The sequence below is a fragment of the Lolium rigidum genome, chromosome 1, assembly GCF_022539505.1.
Source record: "Lolium rigidum isolate FL_2022 chromosome 1, APGP_CSIRO_Lrig_0.1, whole genome shotgun sequence".
Lineage (NCBI taxonomy): Eukaryota > Viridiplantae > Streptophyta > Magnoliopsida > Poales > Poaceae > Lolium > Lolium rigidum.
This window is the reverse complement of record NC_061508.1, coordinates 67,068,778-67,087,304: the sequence shown is the minus strand read 5'-3', so window position 1 is coordinate 67,087,304 and position 18,527 is coordinate 67,068,778. Positions and strand designations below refer to the sequence as shown.

Genomic DNA, 18,527 nt, shown 5'->3' with positions numbered 1-18,527 from the left:
GGCTACTATGCAATAGCCAGCTCTTGCACGTGCTCCTAGGCACCTTGTGAGAGTGAAAGGTGGGTCATATATTAGTAAAGTACTACATTCTTATAGCCAACTATTGTACATGTTAGCTATATGATGACTACAAATGATATGATATCTTGTTATAGCCAACAGTTGGCTATACTATTGGAATTGCTCTAAGAGCCCACTTACATTCTCTCTTCTCTTCTCTCTCATCCAACTAGACACAAATATACTATTTTATTCCTTGTAGCTAGCGACTAGAACTTATTGTACACCCTAACCTTACAGCAGGCCAGCGGCGAGAGCGCAGGGGTATCGGGCAAGAAGCTTCAGCAAAAGGATTGCATGCAGGGGGTTTGGTGCGAACCGTCGCAATCCCGGCGTATCGTACGTGCACGCGGCCCTACACCCGCCCGCCTACCGACTGCATCGTATAGAATACTGTTGGGAATACCAACGTCGATCGATCGGGTTAGAGCAAGTACAATAGAGTCTAGTCAGCTAACTATAAAACATTAAATAATATATTTTAGATGAGTTGGAGGAGAGAGAAGAGGAGAGAGAAGGGAGGTGGGCTACTATGCAATAGCAGCTTTCTGCACGCGTCCTGCAAGCACCTTGTGAGAGTGGAATGTGGGCCATATATTAGTAAAGTACTACATTCTTATAGCCAACTATTGTACATGTTAGCTATATGATGACTACAAATGATATGACATCTTGTAATAGCCAACAGTTGGCTATACTGTTGGAATTGCTCTTAGTACGCTACGCACGGCCGCGAATCCATCGACGAAGCGTCGGGGTCGTCGTCGTCGACGTCGCGGCCGGAGCGCCGTCGCCGTCACCAAATGGCACCCTTGGCCTTGGCCTTGGTCTTCGTGCGTTCGTTGAGCAAGCACTGGACGGAGGAGGTGCCCGATCGGTTTTCAAAATGGTCCCGAGAGGCAAAGACGAACTCGATCTGGCACGCGGCGTCGGGTGCATTCGCATTCCGGCTCGATGGATGGGATTGTGCAGTGAACTCCACGCGGGGTTCGCCACGACGGTGATGCGTCCACACTCATCTAACTTTCGTGTAAACATTGAATCCACCGTGTACACGTACGAAAACAGTTCTAAATAATAACCCCGAAGGAGAACCAATTTGGTTAGGAGGGTAGTGGCACCTCCGGTCCACCAGAGTTCAAAGTCTAGATTTGACACTTTGGTATCATAAAGGCGGAATATTTTTCAGCGGGAGTCGACGTTTGACAGCGAAGCGTATATGGTGACTTCGTTAATATCAAGACCCACCAAATCAGTTCTTTAACGCAGTCTCTCGAAGGTGCTCATATGGGTAGGGGGTGTGTGCGTGCGTTCATAGGGGTAAGTTTGTGCGCGTATGTGTGAGCGTCTTTTATTGTACCGTGTTTCGAAAAAAAAAAATCTCAAAGCTTGAAACCCTGTGGTTGGGTGGTTAGAAGGGCAGTGACATTCCCAGTACACTAGAGTTCAAACCCCAAATTTAACACTTTGGTGTCTCATTAAAGGTAAAATATTCTTCAGTGGGAGGCGACGTTCCCAGTCTCTCGTAAGTGCTCATAGAGGTAGGGTGTGCATGTATACGTTCATAGGGGTGATTGCATGTGCGTATATATGAGCGTCTACCTCTGTATTGTGTTTCGCATAAAAAAAAGCTTAAAATGTTTTCCTAAGCGAAATACAGGGACAACTGAGATTAAACGATATATGCTCGAGATTAGAGGTAGTATGGGTGAGATTAAACGATACCATGAGACCCCTTCGAGGGTTTACACGGTTTTCCTTCAAGATCTAGGGGTCTATAGAAGCAAAGCTTTAAAAAAGAATGTCGACAATTCGCAGTCGTGAGAGCTTGTCTATATGATTCAACGTGTTTAGGTCTGTCACTGCCAAGCACAAAATCATTTGTTCAAACATGTTGCTCATGTCATTACTCATTTCGTGCTTTCTTCGACCTCTATTTGTCCAAAATTTGCGAGGTTCCGATGGACCGCTAATAGCGTGCCAAAGAGATTGATCGAAGGGCTTGCCGGTGTAATTACCTCACAACAACTTTCCTTAGAAACAAGAATTATTGTATTTATCCCGTGTTTGTGAACTCTTGCCAAACCCTAACCCATGATGGGAACAAAGGCGGATCCTATACACCGACCTGGTCGGTGTATACCCGACGCCGCACACCTCTATATGGGCTGGGCCTAATTGCATTTTCGGGAATTTGGCTCTTTTCGCTTCTGTTCTTTCCTTTCTTTCTTTCGTTTATTTTTTTGTCGGTTTTCCTGTTTCTTTTTCTCCTTCATATTCGAAAATTATTATGATTCAAAAAATATTCAAATTTGAAAATGACCATATTCGTAAATTCAAAAAAAAATCAGATTCGAAATTTGTTAAAAAAATTTTTTTTTCAAAATAGAAATTTGTTTAAATTCGAAAACTGTTCAAAATATTCAAATTCTAAAATTATTGTAATTCGAAAAATGTTCAGATTCAAAATTTGAGAAAGGTTTAGATTCAAAATTTGTTCAAATTTAAAAAAAACACCGATCCGAAATTCGTTGGTATTTGAAAAATTGTTCAAAATATTTCAGATTTCAAAAAATAATTGAATTTCGAAAATTATTCAGATTCAAAAACTGTTTAATTTTTTTATAAAAGTTCAGATTCAAAATTTGTTAAAATTTGAAAATTGTTCTTAACATAAGCTGAACGAACCTAAGGATCGAACCAAAATCAAACGCTAATAATCAGAATGGGCCCAGTCCACATACGACCATGGGTGTGCGGTAACTCGTCTAGTGCCGACCAGGTCGGTGTAAAGCAATTCCCAGGAACAAAACCTAGACCCAAAACCCGAAAAGCCCGAGAACCTATTCGGGTAGCAACTTTAGAAACCCGAATTCTATCCACGAAATTTGGCTTTGTACTCCCCGTACCGAAAAGAATTTAACCAGATATAGGTAGATAGTATTAACCCACCCAAGTAAATTAGGTTCCCTCGCAGCCCAGCGCAGGGAGCCCCTGTATACCGACCTGGTCGATAGGGCAGAGGCAAATGCGGCACCCCAGACTAGGTGTTGGGCCAGACTAGTGGTGTCTTTTTTTTCCTTTTTTGCTTTTTTGTGCTATTTCTTTCTTTTTAATTTGAACATTTTTTATGTGACCTTTTTTAAAAATCAAACAATTTGAAATATAACATATTTATGATTTGAAAAAAAAATCAAAATTGATTAACCAGTTTATTCGATATGAATGTTTTTTGAATAAGAAAATTTAAAAAATGATTTTTTGTTGAATTTAAACATTTTCTGAATCTTAATATTTTCCAAATCTAAAAAGTAAAAAAATAAGCGGAAAAGAAAAAAGCCTCTCCATCACCATCGATTTATTTCTTAAAATTATGGTATATGGAAATGAAACTGGCGACAATTGTCAGCCGCGTGCATGGGGCCAAAACTGTGAAACTAAACAGTCCACCCACACCCAGTGTGTGTGTGCATATGGCAGGTTGTTGTCACCAGCCGGTTGACAATGATTCTCACCGGAACAACCCATGTTTATTCGTTGGGTCAATCCTCGTTCATCAGCGGTTCCTCCGGCCTTCCTTCCATCATCATCATCCAACCAGATTACTTCACCAAATCCCCCGCGCGCATCTAGCTAGCTAAACAAGTCCACCATTTCCCTTCTCTCCTGGCTTTCTATATTCCCTATGGCATGAACACGATGATGATGATGATGATGGGTCCGGTGGAACCGAAGGGCAAGTCCACCTAACAACCCTCCCAGTCCCAGGTCAGGCCGCTACGCCCCACCGGCCCATTCAACACGGTATGCCGCCCGTCCTCGACGGAGCTCCCTACATATATGCGAGTCCCCCGTAGAGTCGACAGCCCACCACCCCGCCCAGCTAGCTCCGCATACTTTCCCCTTGCTCTCTCTCACCATCATCATCCAACGACCGCTCCCTCGAACAACCGGGCCAAGCCCCGATCTGTCGGCGTGCGTGGTCGACCGATCAAGCTCCGGCCGGACGCTGGCGATCAGTTCGCCGCAGCGGGAAGCCGGTGGTCGATACATTCCAAGGTTCCTCGAGGAATAGTATATACATAGCTGCTGCCTGCCTGCTGAGACAGAGCGCGCGATGACAATGAGGAGCAGAGGAGGCGCCACGGCGTGGGTTCTTGCCGTGGCCGTGGTCGCCGCGTCGGCGTTCTTCCTGGCGTCCGAGGCGGCCGGCGCCGCCTCCGCCGCGCCACACAACTACGAGGAGGCTCTGCGCAAGAGCCTGCTCTACTTCGAGGCCCAGCGGTCGGGGCGGCTGCCGCACGGCCAGCGGGTATCCTGGCGCGACCACTCCGGCCTCACCGACGGCCTCGAGCAAGGGGTGCGTCTCGCTAGCTCCTCCCTACCGAGTTCCCCATGCATCTTCTTTTTGGCCGGCAGGCCGATCGTATCGATCGCTCGATCAGCAGGACGTGCGCTGACAGAAATGGATCTTGTTGTCGTGTTTTCGTTAGGTGGACTTGGTGGGCGGGTACTACGACGCCGGCGACCACGTCAAGTTCGGCCTGCCCATGGCCTTCACCGTCACCATGCTGTCCTGGAGCCTCCTGGAGTACGGCGGCGACGTGGCGGCCGCCGGCGAGCTGGCGCACGCGCTCGAGTCCATCAAGTGGGGCACCGACTACTTCATCAAGGCGCACACGCAGCCCGACGAGCTTTGGGCCGAGGTAATAACAACAAACTTTTAACAATTCCCGATTCCGGATCGCTCTAGCAATCACCGCCATTTGCTACCGATCTTAGAGTAGTTCAATCAACCAAGGATCCAACATAGAGTACATGCGTGCATCGCCACTGGTTGCGGTTGGCGAGCGGAGAAAACAAAACAAGAAACAAAAGGGAAAGAGAAGAGCATTTTTAAATTTTCTGGTTGAGAGCTGGGTGGGAGGAAGGAAGCCAACATATGTTAGGTGGAGGTAGAGGACAAGGCAAAGCCATGGTGCGCGCGCGCGGCGGCTCATTCGAGCTAGAACGCGCAAACCTCCCACTATGCATGATTGTCTCCTCACTTCACATGGACGATTAGCTAGGAGCAAGTTAGAACAATCATGCATGCATATGTCTGCAACCCATGATGATGGCTTTCACAAATGTGGTGAAGCAGCTGACTGATTATTGATGGTGATCGATGATCCTGCAGGTTGGCGACGGCGACACGGACCACTACTGCTGGCAGCGGCCGGAGGACATGACGACGTCGCGGCAGGCGTACAAGGTCGACCGGGAACACCCCGGCTCCGACGTCGCCGGCGAGACCGCCGCCGCCCTCGCCGCCGCATCCATGGCCTTCCGGGAGACCAACCCGCACTACGCCCACCTGCTCCTCCACCACGCTCAGCAGGTAATTCACAGACTTCAGAATAGTAGTCTGGAAATGTAGCGGGACAGCTGGTCTGTAGATTCGGAGAACCTGCAGCGTGGCGGTGGCGGAAAGCCGGCCGGAGTCAAACCGGAGACGCCGGCCGGTTCACATTTGAACCGTGTTCTTTCTTGCTCTCCGTGCCCCACGTGGCAACTTGTCAACATTACGTCATCGAGTCGCTGGCAAATCTTCTCCGCAAAATAAAATCCGTGAATTTCTGTCGGTTTACAGTCGCCGACACGCGGGCCCTTCGAAGAGCAGCTTGCATTAGTATACTGTCAGCGCCGGACGCCGTGATGCGACAGGCTACTTGACGTAACCACCACATTATACTGTCAGCTCACGTTATCGACTGCACAAACCAACGCGCGCGCGCGATTAGCAGCAGCAGCAGCGCGCGATGATGAGGGGAATATTAGTTGGTTGCTACTAAGCTTTATTAATGGAGCTGATGAACTGTTCATGGAGTACGCGCGTCGACAAGTACTGACCTACCACCGTCTCTTTTGTTTTCCAGCTGTTCGAGTTCGCCGACAAGTACCGGGGCAAGTACGACAGCAGCATCGCCGAGGTGAAGAGCTACTACGCCTCCGTCAGCGGCTTCCACGACGAGCTCCTCTGGGCGGCGCTCTGGCTGCACCGCGCCACGGGCCGCGCCGCATACCTCGACTACGTCGTCGACAACGCGCACGAGTTCGGCGGCACCGGCTGGGCCATCACCGAGTTCAGCTGGGACGTCAAGTACGCCGGCGTGCAGCTCCTCGCCACGCGCCTCCTCCTGAACGGGGAGCACTCCGAGCGCCACCGGGCCACGCTCGAGCTCTACCGGGCCAAGGCGGACCACTACATGTGCGCAAACATGGGGAAGAACGCAGCCGACGAGGACAACGTTGAGCGCAGCCCCGGCGGGATGCTCTACGTGCGGCAGTGGAACAACATGCAGTACGTCACCAGCGCCGCATTCCTCCTCTCTGTCTACTCCGGATACCTCTCCGGCTCCACCAGCGAGGGCGCCGCCGTCGCGACGTGCGCGGCTGGACCGGTCGCCGCCGAAGAAATGTTCGCGCACGCGAGGACGCAGGTGGAGTACGTGCTGGGCAGCAACCCGCGCGGGATCAGCTACCTGGTAGGGTACGGCGCCAAGTTCCCGGCGAGGGTGCACCACCGCGCGGCATCCATCGTGCCGTACAAGGACCGCAAGGAGTTCATCGGCTGCGCGCAGGGCTTCGACGACTGGTTCGGCCGCCGGAGCGCCAACCCCAACGTCGTCGTCGGGGCCATCGTCGGCGGGCCCGACCGCCGCGACAGGTTCAGGGACGACAGGCAGAACTACATGCAGACGGAGGCCTGCACCTACAACACCGCGCCCATGGTCGGCATGTTCGCAATGCTCAACCGGGTCACGCGGGAGCAAAGCTCATTGCCGACGACCTCGCCGCGGCGAGAAAGCAGTTGAAGTGCTGCGGCGGCGTCAAGTGTAAATTATAGGGTAGCGGTACGTGCGCGCAGGGGATCTGTACAATTTTGCCCCTCCAATTCTTTTGTTCATTCTTTTCTGCTACTAGATGCGAAGCCTCTTCTTCGCAGGAAATTATTTGTATACGATGATCGAGAAAGAAAAAGGGTAGATGCGCATTTGACAAGCAAATGCAAAATCCCTCCACGTAAATACAAGAGAAAAATGTTACTAATAATATATCAGTTTAGTGTTCTTTGTGCAAATATATGTTCTGATGAATGATTGCTAACATATTCCAGTAAGAGAACATTAAGCCTCTCTAATCATGCATCACAGATCACAGGGAGCTCGTGCAATGATTAAGCATCTGGTAAGGAACACAAATCTTTTCAACGCGCGGCAAAAAAGGCATTATCCCGGCAATTTAATATTCTGGTAAGGAGCACATATAAATCATTTCAACATCGAAAGGATCCTCACAGCGATGCAGATGGCAGGGCTTGAAATTAACTACTCTCCGATTAATATAGATGTATTTAGACACATTTAGTACTAGATATATCTATACTAGCCATAATTAATATTAATCGGAGGAAGTATCTATCTTAAGAGTGGAGGCAGGCAAGCAAGCAAAAAAATGAGTGCGGACAAAAGTTGTTCTTCTCTTCTCATTTACACGGGATCCCAATTTTAAGGGAAAAAGCTTAATGCATCGGTTTTCGACTTTACAACTTTTCTAAATAAAAGGGGGCAATGTGCCTCATTAGATTTAAATAACTAACTAGAAGGGAATTGACCAGCAAAAAACTGCTACATCAACAGCAATATCGTCATTGGAACAAAATCTCGTTGGGAATCACTGGTTTACCTGAAAACCACATATGCACGTGCCGCTAACAAGCAACACAACCCTGAGGAGGTCACTGAGTTTCATCACTCCTCGAACCAAACAACTTTGACAATCACCAACAACGACATCATCACCAAGACATGAGTCGGAACGCCACTACACCGACATCCACTAGCCCCCCCCCCCCCATCCGATGCCGGGTACAAAGACATTGAGTGTCCAAGGAGGGCAATGACATTGAGTGTCATCATTATCCGATCTAGAAGACCCAAATCAAATGTTTACCTCGGAGCTTGCACACTGGAGGAGAAGGAGGAAGAGGAGGAGAGGATCATGCCACCACGATAATACCTTCAAGTAGATAACGATATCCATGGACTTGATAGTCCCAGCTCCGGTCACGCACCAGAGACAACATATGCACTTGGTGCGGATCTGCACTCCCAATCCTAAACCAATGGGTTTGCCCAATACTCTACCTTCTCCGGACATCATGTCAGACATGCACCATCATATCCCAATGACGAGATTTAGCCACCGTAGCACACCCATATCAATCATTGTCAAGCCCACCACCGACTTGGCGTCGCAGAGCGCATTGCACCCAGGAGGCGAAACTGCGCCGAATGACGCGATACGGCTGGAAATTAGGTTGCACAGGGATAGTCGTGATGGGCACCGCTCTGTGCTGCTGGAGATCTTGGGTGTTGCACTGGAGTTGCACCTCCCTGCTGAAATGTTGGAAATATGCCTGTGCGAAAGTCATGTATGATGAAATTTCCAAATGTATTCGTAAGTTTTGTAGTTATCATTTCAACATTATCTATGGTTAAGTTGTATAAGTACAGATAGTGTGATCTTGTTATAATAAACCCTAGTCAAGAAGGTTATGAGGACATACAATTGACTAGTGTAAAAGTCAGCCGAAGACCAGGCTTCGCTAGCCATCGACAAGAGATCCTATCAGATAATAAATACTGATTTCTGTAAAGAGTTTGCCAATTCGACAGAATGCATGAGTTTTCATTTGTTAGTCCCTGATAATGTATATTTCTTGACCTTAGAACTGAGGTCCTCTCATGATCCGAGAGTTGCTGACCGGTTTACTTAGGGTCTTTCAAACGTACTTCATAAGTGGGTAATAGGAAGATAGATTTGGTGTCTATTTTGTTTGATTAAGGTGGAATTTTCCCCTCCGAATCAGAGAGATACTTTTGCTCTTCCGAGTGATTTGGTTAAGAAAGCATGGCTATGTGACTAAGTTAAGAGTTAACCCATGAGTTGTACTAAGAATTAGTTCGATAAGTTGGCTCTTTCAAGTTATTTGATTCAGAAAGCCTTGCCATGTGACAAGTTTAAGAGTTAACCCACGAGTTGGACTAAGAATTAATTTGATAAAATTGTATCATAGAATCGAGAAAAGAGTTTAAAGGGACGCAAAAAAAACTTGCCTATAACTTCACAAGGTAAATCACGAAAACATGACACATTTCAAGGTTCAGCATTATGGCTTTCTGTCACTCGGGAGTCGACACGTTCTACTATAGGAGCCTCTACCTTCCGACTATCGACTTCAGGCCAAGTGCTCATCGAATATCTATGGTGGAACATCAAGAAGTAATTGTGGTTGCCCATGAGTGGCTGCGAACCTTTGGGGTCACACACTTAAGAGGATGAAACAAGTTAGACGTTATGTGATTCAAGATAAAGCGACTAGGTTAGACCACTAGTTGAACTAAGACGCTGGTGTGAACTAAATTTGATCGGATTAGGGTTTAGTGGGCCCACAAGAATTATGCGAGTTCGATGTGTTAAAAAGCCTAACTACCACTTACGTTTTGTTCTCACGGGCCGCGAAAGGTAGCCGGCACGCGATCGGTTTTAGATTTCCTTTTACGGTGGACAACGTAGCAAAATACTTAAGACGATTTCCTGAGCAGTGAGCAGGATGGTCGAAACTTAGGCGGGTACTTATTGGTCGAAGTGGTTGCATACAAAAGCGCAAAGAGCAAGCACACTGGCTCGAATCCTCATCTCTACCTTTGTTTGAGAGTACGCCAAGGCACACCATATTTTTATAGAGGTAGAATTTCAATTAAAAGATAATCCGTGTGAATAGTGGTGGAGCCGAAAACGGTGCAAAAGGGGTGCTAACGTGGGGCATACGGAAAAAAATTCCTAGTTCGCAACCGAAAAAATTATATCTCGCGGTAAAAATGGACAATAATTTTTTCGAGCTCGCAAGCAAAAAAGATAACAAAAATACATTTCTACTAACACGACAGACAAATAATCTAGTGATAGTAGTTAGTCAAAGATTAATAATGACAAAACTTTTCATTGCTCTGTTAAATACCACCTCCCGCTTTTCTGACTTGGCGGTATGGCTTTCGGAAGTGACTGCGGAGACAGAGGAAATAACGAAGTAGACATGTCTCAATTTCTCAGTACACGACGCACAAAGAAACGAACGATCGTGCCGTGATATCCCTCTCGGCGGAGTTTGGGCAGGCTAACGTGGGCATTACCTTTCGGGTAACCGACATTGCCCTACCCTATACGAACTAACTGGAGGCCCATGAAGGTATTCGATGGCAAGGCGGGCCACTTGGATGGCACAGTAGAAAGATTCCTTGGCGGGCAAGATAAGGAAGGAACCGAACAAAGAAAGCTTAGAGTTAGAACTACTGTAAACCTAGTCGTACTCGGTTAGACCTCTTGAGACCTGGCATCCTATATAAAGGCCAGGAGAGGGGCTGCCGAGGGACACGATCAATCTTAGCAATCTTAGCCACCAGAAGTCTAGAGCTAGATCGCCGCAGCACTTAGCCTCTCGACGAGATCTCAGCTGAACTCTTCGGCACCCCATTGTAACATAATATTCTCATAATCAAGATCAGACAGGCAGGACGTAAGGGTTTTACCTCATCGAGGGCCCCGAACCTGGGTAAATCGCTCTCCCCGCTTGTCTGTGAACCGATGTCTCGTATCAGCTTACAGGATTCCATCAACCCTAAGCCCCAATCGGAGGGCATTGGCGAGGAGTACCCTCGACAATTGGCGCCGTCTGTGGGGACCCTGTAGGCACAAGATCGGTCATCGGCAGATCCAGCCATATCATCGGCAGCTTCATCGACACCATCATAGCCAAGTCTGGGAAGCCCGATTCGATTCGGCTCCTATGAATTCACCCCGCACAGCGACTCGTTGCTGGCGTGTAGTTGACACACGTCTGTTGGGAACCCCAAGAGGAAGGTGTGATGCGTACAACAGCAAGTTTTCCCTCAGTATGAAACCAAGGTTATCGAACCAGTAGGAGTCAAGGAACACGTGAAGGTTGTTGGTGACGGAGTGTAGTGCGGCGCAACACCGGGGATTCCGGCGCCAACGTGGAACCCGCACAACACAATCACAATACTTTGCCCCAACTTAACGGTGAGGTTGTCAATCTCACCGGCTTGCTGTAAACAAAGGATTAAACGTATGGTGTGGAAAATGATGTTTGTTTGCAAAGAACAATGAGAGAACAGAGTTTGCGATAGATTGTATTTCAGATGTAAAGAATGGACCGGGGTCCATAGTTCACTAGTGGTGTCTCTCCCATAAGATAAATAGCATGTTGGGTGAACAAATTACAGTTGGGCAATTGACAAATAGAGAGGGCATAACAATGCACATACATATCACGATGACTACTATGAGATTTAATCGGGGCATTACGACAAAGTACATAGACCGCTATCCGAGCATGCATCTATGCCTAAAAAGTCCACCTTCAGGTTATCATCCGAACCCCTTCCAGTATTAAGTTGCAAACAACAGACAATTGCATTAAGTATGGTGCGTAATGTAATCAACACAAATATCCTTAGACAAAGCATTGATGTTTTATCCCTAGTGGAAACAGCACATCCACAACCTTAGAACTTTCTGTCACTCGTCCCGGATTCAATGGAGGCATGAACCCACTATCGAGCATAAATACTCCCTCTTGGAGTTACAAGTATCAACTTAGCCGAGCCTCTACTAGCAACGAGAGAGCATGCAAGAACATAAACAACACATATATGATAGATTGATAATCAACTTGACATAGTATTCAATATTCATCGGATCCCAACAAACACAACATGTAGCATTACAAATAGATGATCTTGATCATGATAGGCAGCTCACAAGATCTAACATGATAGCACAATGAGGAGAAGACAACCATCTAGCTGCTGCTATGGACCCATAGTCTAGGGGTGAACTACTCACACATCAATCCGGAGGCGATCATGGTGACGAAGAGTCCTCCGGGAGATGATTCCCCTCTCCGGCAGGGTGCCGGAGGCGATCTCCTGAATCCCCAGAGATGGGATTGGCGGCGGCGGCGTCTCTGGAAGGTTTTCCGTATCGTGGCTCTCGGTACTGGGGTTTTCGCGACGAAGGCTTTAAGTAGGCGGAAGGGCAGGGTTGGAGGCGGCGCGGGGGCCCCACACCATAGGGCAGCGCGGGCCCCACCCAGGCCGCGCGGCCCTGTTGTGTCGGCGCCTCGTCGCCCCACTTCGTAATCCCTTCGGTCTTCTGGAAGCTTCTTGAAAAAATAAGACCCTGGGCGTTGATTTCGTCCAATTCCGAGAATATTTCCTTTGTAGGATTTCTGAAACCAAAAACAGCGAGAAAACAAGCAATCGGCTCTTCGGCATCTCGTCAATAGGTTAGTGCCGGAAAATGCATGATAATGACATAAAGTGTGTATAAAACATGTGAGTATCATCATAAAAGTAGCATGGAATATAAGAAATTATAGATACGTTTGAGACGTATCAAGCATCCCCAAGCTTAGTTCCTACTCGCCCTCGAGTAGGTAAACGATAACATGGATAATTTCTGAAGTGACATGCTATCATAATCTTGATCAATACTATTGTAAAGCATATGAGATGAATGCAGTGATTCGAAGCAATGGTAAAGACAATGAATAAACAACTGAATCATATAGCAAAGATTTTTCATGAATAGTACTTTCAAGACAAGCATCAATAAGACTTGCATAAGAGTTAACTCACAAAGCAATAGATTCTTAGTAGAAAGCTTTGAAGCAACACAAAGGAAGATATAAGTTTCAGCAGTTGCTTTCAACGTCAACATGTATATCTCATGGATAATTGTCAACACAAAGTAATATAACAAGTGCAATAGGTAAACATGTAAGGATCAATGCACACAGTTCACACAAGTGTTTGCTTCTAAGATAGAAAGAAGTAGGTAAACTGACTCAACAATAAAGTAGAAGATAGGCCCTTCGCAGAGGGAAGCATGGATTACTATTTTTGTGCTAGAGCTTTTCATTTTGAAAACATAGAAACAATTTTGTCAATGGTAGTAATAAATCATATGTGTTATGCATAATACATCTTATAAGTTGCAAGCCTCATGCATAGATTACCAATAGTGCTCGCACCTTGTCCTAATTAGCTTGGATTAACACAGATTATCATTGCATAACATATGTTTCAACCAAGTCTCACAAAGGGGTACCTCTATGCCACCTGTACAAAGGTCTAAGGAGAAAGATCGCATTTGATTTCTCGTTTTTGATTATTCTCAACTTAGACATCCATACCGGGACAACATAGACAACGGATAATGGACTCCTCTTTAATGCATAAGCATTCAACAACAGATAATATTCTCATAAGAGATTGAGGATTAATTGTCCAAACTGAAACTTCCACCATGATTCATGGCTTTAGTTAGCGGCCCAATGTTCTTCTCTAATAATATGCATACTCAAACCATTTGATCATGAAAATCGCCCTTACTTCAGACAAGACGAACATGCATAGCAACTCACATGATATTCAACAAAGGTGTAATAGTTGATGGCATCCCCAGAAGCATGGTTACTGCTCAACAAGCAACTTATAAGAAATAAGATACATAAGCTACATATTCTTCACCACAATAGTTTTTAAGGCTATTTTCCCATGAGCTATATATTGCAAAGGCAAAGAATAGAATTTTAAAGGTAGCACTCAAGTAATTTACTTTGGAATGGCAGAGAAATACCATGTAGTAGGTAGGTATGGTGGACACAAATGGCATAGTTTTTGGCTCAAGGATTTGGATGCACGAGAAGAATTCCTCTCAATACAAGGCTTAGGCTAGAAAGGTTGTTTGAAGCAAACTCAAGTATAAACCGGTACAACAAAACTTACATAAGAACATATTGCAAGCATTATAAGACTCTACATTGTCTTCCTTGTTGTTCAAACACCTTAACCAGAAAATATCTAGACTCTAGAGAGACCAATCATGCAAACCAAATTTTAACAAGCTCTATGTAGTTCTTCATTAATAGGTGCAAAGTACATGATGCAAGAGCTTAAACATGATCTATTTGAGCACAACAATTGCCAAGTATCAAATTATTCAAGACATTATACCAATTACCACATGAAGCATTTTCTGTTTCCAACCATAATAATGATGAACGAAGCAGTTTCAACCTTCGCCATGAACATTAAAAGTAAAGCTAAGAACACATGTGTTCATATGCAACAGCGGAGCGTGTCTCTCTCCCACACAAGGAATGCTAGGATCCGATTTTATTCAAACAAAAACAAAAACAAAAACAAAAACAAACAGACGCTCCAAGTAAAGCACATAAGATGTGACGGAATAAAAATATAGTTTCACTAGAGGTGACCTGATAAGTTGTCGATGAAGAAGGGATGCCTTGGGCATCCCCAAGCTTAGATGCTTGAGTCTTCTTTAAAATATGCAGGGATGAACCACGGGGGCATCCCCAAGCTTAGACTTTTCACTCTTCTTGATCATATTGTATCATCCTCCTCTCTTGACCCTTGAAAACTTCCTCCACACCAAACTCAAAACAAACTCATTAGAGGGTTAGTGCATAATCAAAAATTTCACATATTCAGAGGTTACATAATCATTCTTAACACTTATGGACATTGCACAAAGCTACTGAAAGTTAATGGAACAAAGAAATCCATCAAACATAGCAAAACAGGCAATGCGAAATAAAAGGCAGAATCTGTCAAAACAGAACAGTCCGTAAAGAGGAATTTTTCTGGGGCACTTAACTTGCTCAGATGAAAATTCCCAAATTGAATGAAAGTTGCGTACATATCTGAGGATCACGCACGTAAATTGGCAGATTTTTCTAAATTACCTACAGAAGGGGCTGCTCAATTTCGTGACAGTAAGAAATCTGTTTCTGCGCAGTAATCCAAATCTAGTATTGACTTTACTATCAAAGACTTTACTTGGCACAACAATGCAATAAAATAAAGATAAGGAGATGTTGCTACAGTAGTAACAACTTTCAAGACTCAAATATAAAATAAAAGTGCAGAAGTAAAATAATGGGTTGTCTCCCATAAGCGCTTTTCTTTAACGCCTTTCGACTAGGCGCGTAAAGTGTGAATCAAGTAACATCAAGAGATGAAGCATCAACGAGAGGGGTTTGGAGTTTTCTCAACTATGCATTGTATCTTATCTATGTAAGTTTCAGAGGCCCCTTTTTCATTACTCTTAGGCTTGCTATTCTCATCAAACAAAATTTCAGGAACAATCCAATCATAATTCTTTTCTAGTGCCTCGCACATTCCTAAGAGCTTGCAAGGTATTGATGTCTTAATCTCCCCTTCACAATTAACTTTATTAGTGTACTTTAATCTATCTTTTTCCATTTTTTCAAGGGTACTAGCAAAGTTGGTATAAAAGCCAAGCATCTTATATTTAACAAAGACTTTTCTAGCTTCTCTTGCTACATCACCAAATTCTTTAAGAAGGGTTTGTAAGACAAAATCTTTCTTTTCTCCTTCCTCCATATCACAGAGTGTAAGAAACATATGTTGTATTACGGGGTTGAGATTAACAAATCTAGCTTACAACATGTGTACTAAAGAAACAGCAGCAATTTCATAAGTAGGAGCAAGTTCTACCAAGTGTCTATCTTCAAAATCTTCACTCGTACTAACATGAGTGAAAAAATCTTCTATATTATCTCTTCCAATTATAGACCCTCGTCCTACCGGTATGTCTTTCAAAGTGAACTTAGGAGGAAACATGATGAAATAAACAAAAGGTAAATAAAGTAAATGCAAGTAACTAATTTTTTTTGTGTTTTTAATATAGAGAACGCAAACAAGACAGTAAATAAAGTAAAACTAGTAACTAATTTTTTTGTATTTTTGATATAAAGAGCAAACAAAGCAGTAAATAAAATAAACTAAAAAGCAAGACAAAAACAAAGTAAAGAGATTGGATGTGGGAGACTCCCCTTGCAGCGTGTCTTGATCTCCCCGGCAACGGCGGCAGAAAAATCCTTGCTGGCGTGTAGTTGACACACGTCTGTTGGGAACCCCAAGAGGAAGGTGTGATGCGTACAGCAGCAAGTTTTCCCTCAGTATGAAACCAAGGTTATCGAACCAGTAGGAGTCAAGGAACACGTGAAGGTTGTTGGTGACGGAGTGTAGTGCGGCGCAACACCAGGGATTCCGGCGCCAACGTGGAATCTGCACAACACAATCACAATACTTTGCCCCAACTTAACAGTGAGGTTGTCAATCTCACTGGCTTGCTGTAAACAAAGGATTAAACGTATGATGTGGAAAAAATGATGTTTGTTTGCAAAGAACAGTAGAGAACAGAGTTTGCAGTAGATTTGATTTCAGATGTAAAGAATGGACCGGGGTCCACAGTTCACTAGTGGTGTCTCTCCCATAAGATAAATAGCATGTTGGGTGAACAAATTACAGTTGGGCAATTGACAAATAGAGAGGGCATAACAATGCACATACATATCACGATGACTACTATGAGATTTAATCAGGGCATTATGATGTCTACGGGTGCTTCTATTCTTGTAGACAGTGTTGGGCCTCCAAGAGCAGAGGTTTGTAGAACAGCAGCAAGTTTCCCTTAAGTGGATCACCCAAGGTTTATCGAACTCAGGGAGAAAGAGGTCAAAGATATCCCTCTCATGCAACCCCGCAACCACAAAGCAAGAAGTCTCTTGTGTCCCCAACACACCTAATAGGTGCACTAGTTCGGCGAAGAGATAGTGAAATACGAGGTGGTATGAATAAATATGAGCAGTAGCAACGGCGCCGGAAAATAGCTTGTCTGGCGTGTAGTTGATGGTGGTAATATGGTAGCGAGTAAGTAACGCAATGAAACGAGAAACAAGCAGCGATAGCGATATTTAGGAACAAGGCCTAGGGATCATACTTTCACTAGTGGACACTCTCAACATTGATCACATAACAGAATAGATAAATGCATACTCTACACTCTCTTGTTGGATGATGAACACCTTGCGTAGGATTACACGAACCCTCAATGCCGGAGTTAACAAGCTCCACAATTCAATGTTCATATTTAAATAACCTTAGAGTGCATGAAAGATCAACACGACTAAACCAAGTACTAACACAAAGCATGCACACTCGTCACCTTCACACTATGTAGGAGGAATAGATCACATCAATACTATCATAGCAATAGTTAACTTCACAATCTACAAGAGATCATGATCATAGCATACGCCAAGTACTAACACGGATGCACACACTTCGTCACCATTACACCGTGCGGGAGGAATAAACTACTTTAATAACATCACTAGAGTAGCACATAGATAAATTGTGATACAAAACACATTGCAATCATAAAGAGATATAAATAAGCACTTCACTATGCCATCCATAACGAGTGAATAAGTATTACGTGAAATATAGCCTAAGAGACCCACACGGTGCACACACTCGTCACCTTTACACACGTGGGACAAGGAGTCTCCGGAGATCACATAAGTAAAATTCACTTGACTAGCATAACGACATCTAGATTACAAGCATCATCATATGAATCTCAATCATGTAAGGCAGCTCATGAGATTATTGTATTGAAGTACATAGGAGAGAGATGAACCACATAGCTACCGGTACAGCCCCGAGCCTCGATGGAGAACTACTCCCTCCTCATGGGAGACAGCAGCGTTGATGGAGATGGCGGTGGTGTCGATGGAGGAGCCTTCCGGGGGAACTTCCCCGCCCCGGCAGCGTGCCGGACAGAGACTCCTGTCCCCCAGATCTTGGCTTCGCGATGGCGGCGGCTCTGGAAGGTTTCTCGTACCGTGGCTTTTTTCGTATCGTGTTTTAGGTCTGGGACCTTTATATAGGCGAAGAGGCGGCGTCAGAGGGTCGAAGAGGCGGCGACACCATAGGGTGGCGCGGGCCACACCCAGGCCGCGCCGGCCTATGGTCTGGTGGGCCTGTGGCCCCCCTCTGGTCCTTCCCGGGTGTTCTGGAAGCTTCATGGAAAAATAGGAACCTGGGTCTTGATTTCGTCCGATTCCGAGAATATTTCCTTACTAGGATTTACGGAACCAAAAACGAGCGAGAAAATAGGAACCGGCCTTTCGGCATCTCGTCAATAGGTTAGTTCCGGAAAACGCATAAATATGACATATAATGTGCATAAAACATGTAGATATCATCAATAATGTGGCATGGAACATAAGAAATTATCGATACGTCGGAGACGTATCAACATCCCCAAGCTTAGTTCTGCTCGTCCCGAGCAGGTAAAACGATAACAAAGATAATTTCTGAAGTGACATGCCATCATAACCTTGATCATACTATGTGTAAACATATGTAATGAATGCAGCGATCAAAACAATGGTAATGACATGAGTAAACAACTGAATCATAAAGCAAAGACTTTTCATGAAT

The 18,527-nt window shown here is 45.1% G+C and overlaps 1 protein-coding gene across 1 annotated transcript; it reads left to right on the top strand.

Moving 5' to 3' along the window:
- Positions 1–3,939: 3,939 nt before the first annotated feature.
- LOC124674904 (endoglucanase 16-like) lies at positions 3,940–7,183 on the top strand. Its single transcript, XM_047210960.1, has 4 exons — positions 3,940–4,420; positions 4,554–4,766; positions 5,240–5,440; positions 5,979–7,183. Exons 1-4 carry the CDS (start codon positions 4,178–4,180, stop codon positions 6,915–6,917), a joined length of 1,596 nt encoding a protein of 531 aa, XP_047066916.1. The 5' UTR covers positions 3,940–4,177; the 3' UTR covers positions 6,918–7,183.
- Positions 7,184–18,527: the final 11,344 nt, after the last annotated feature.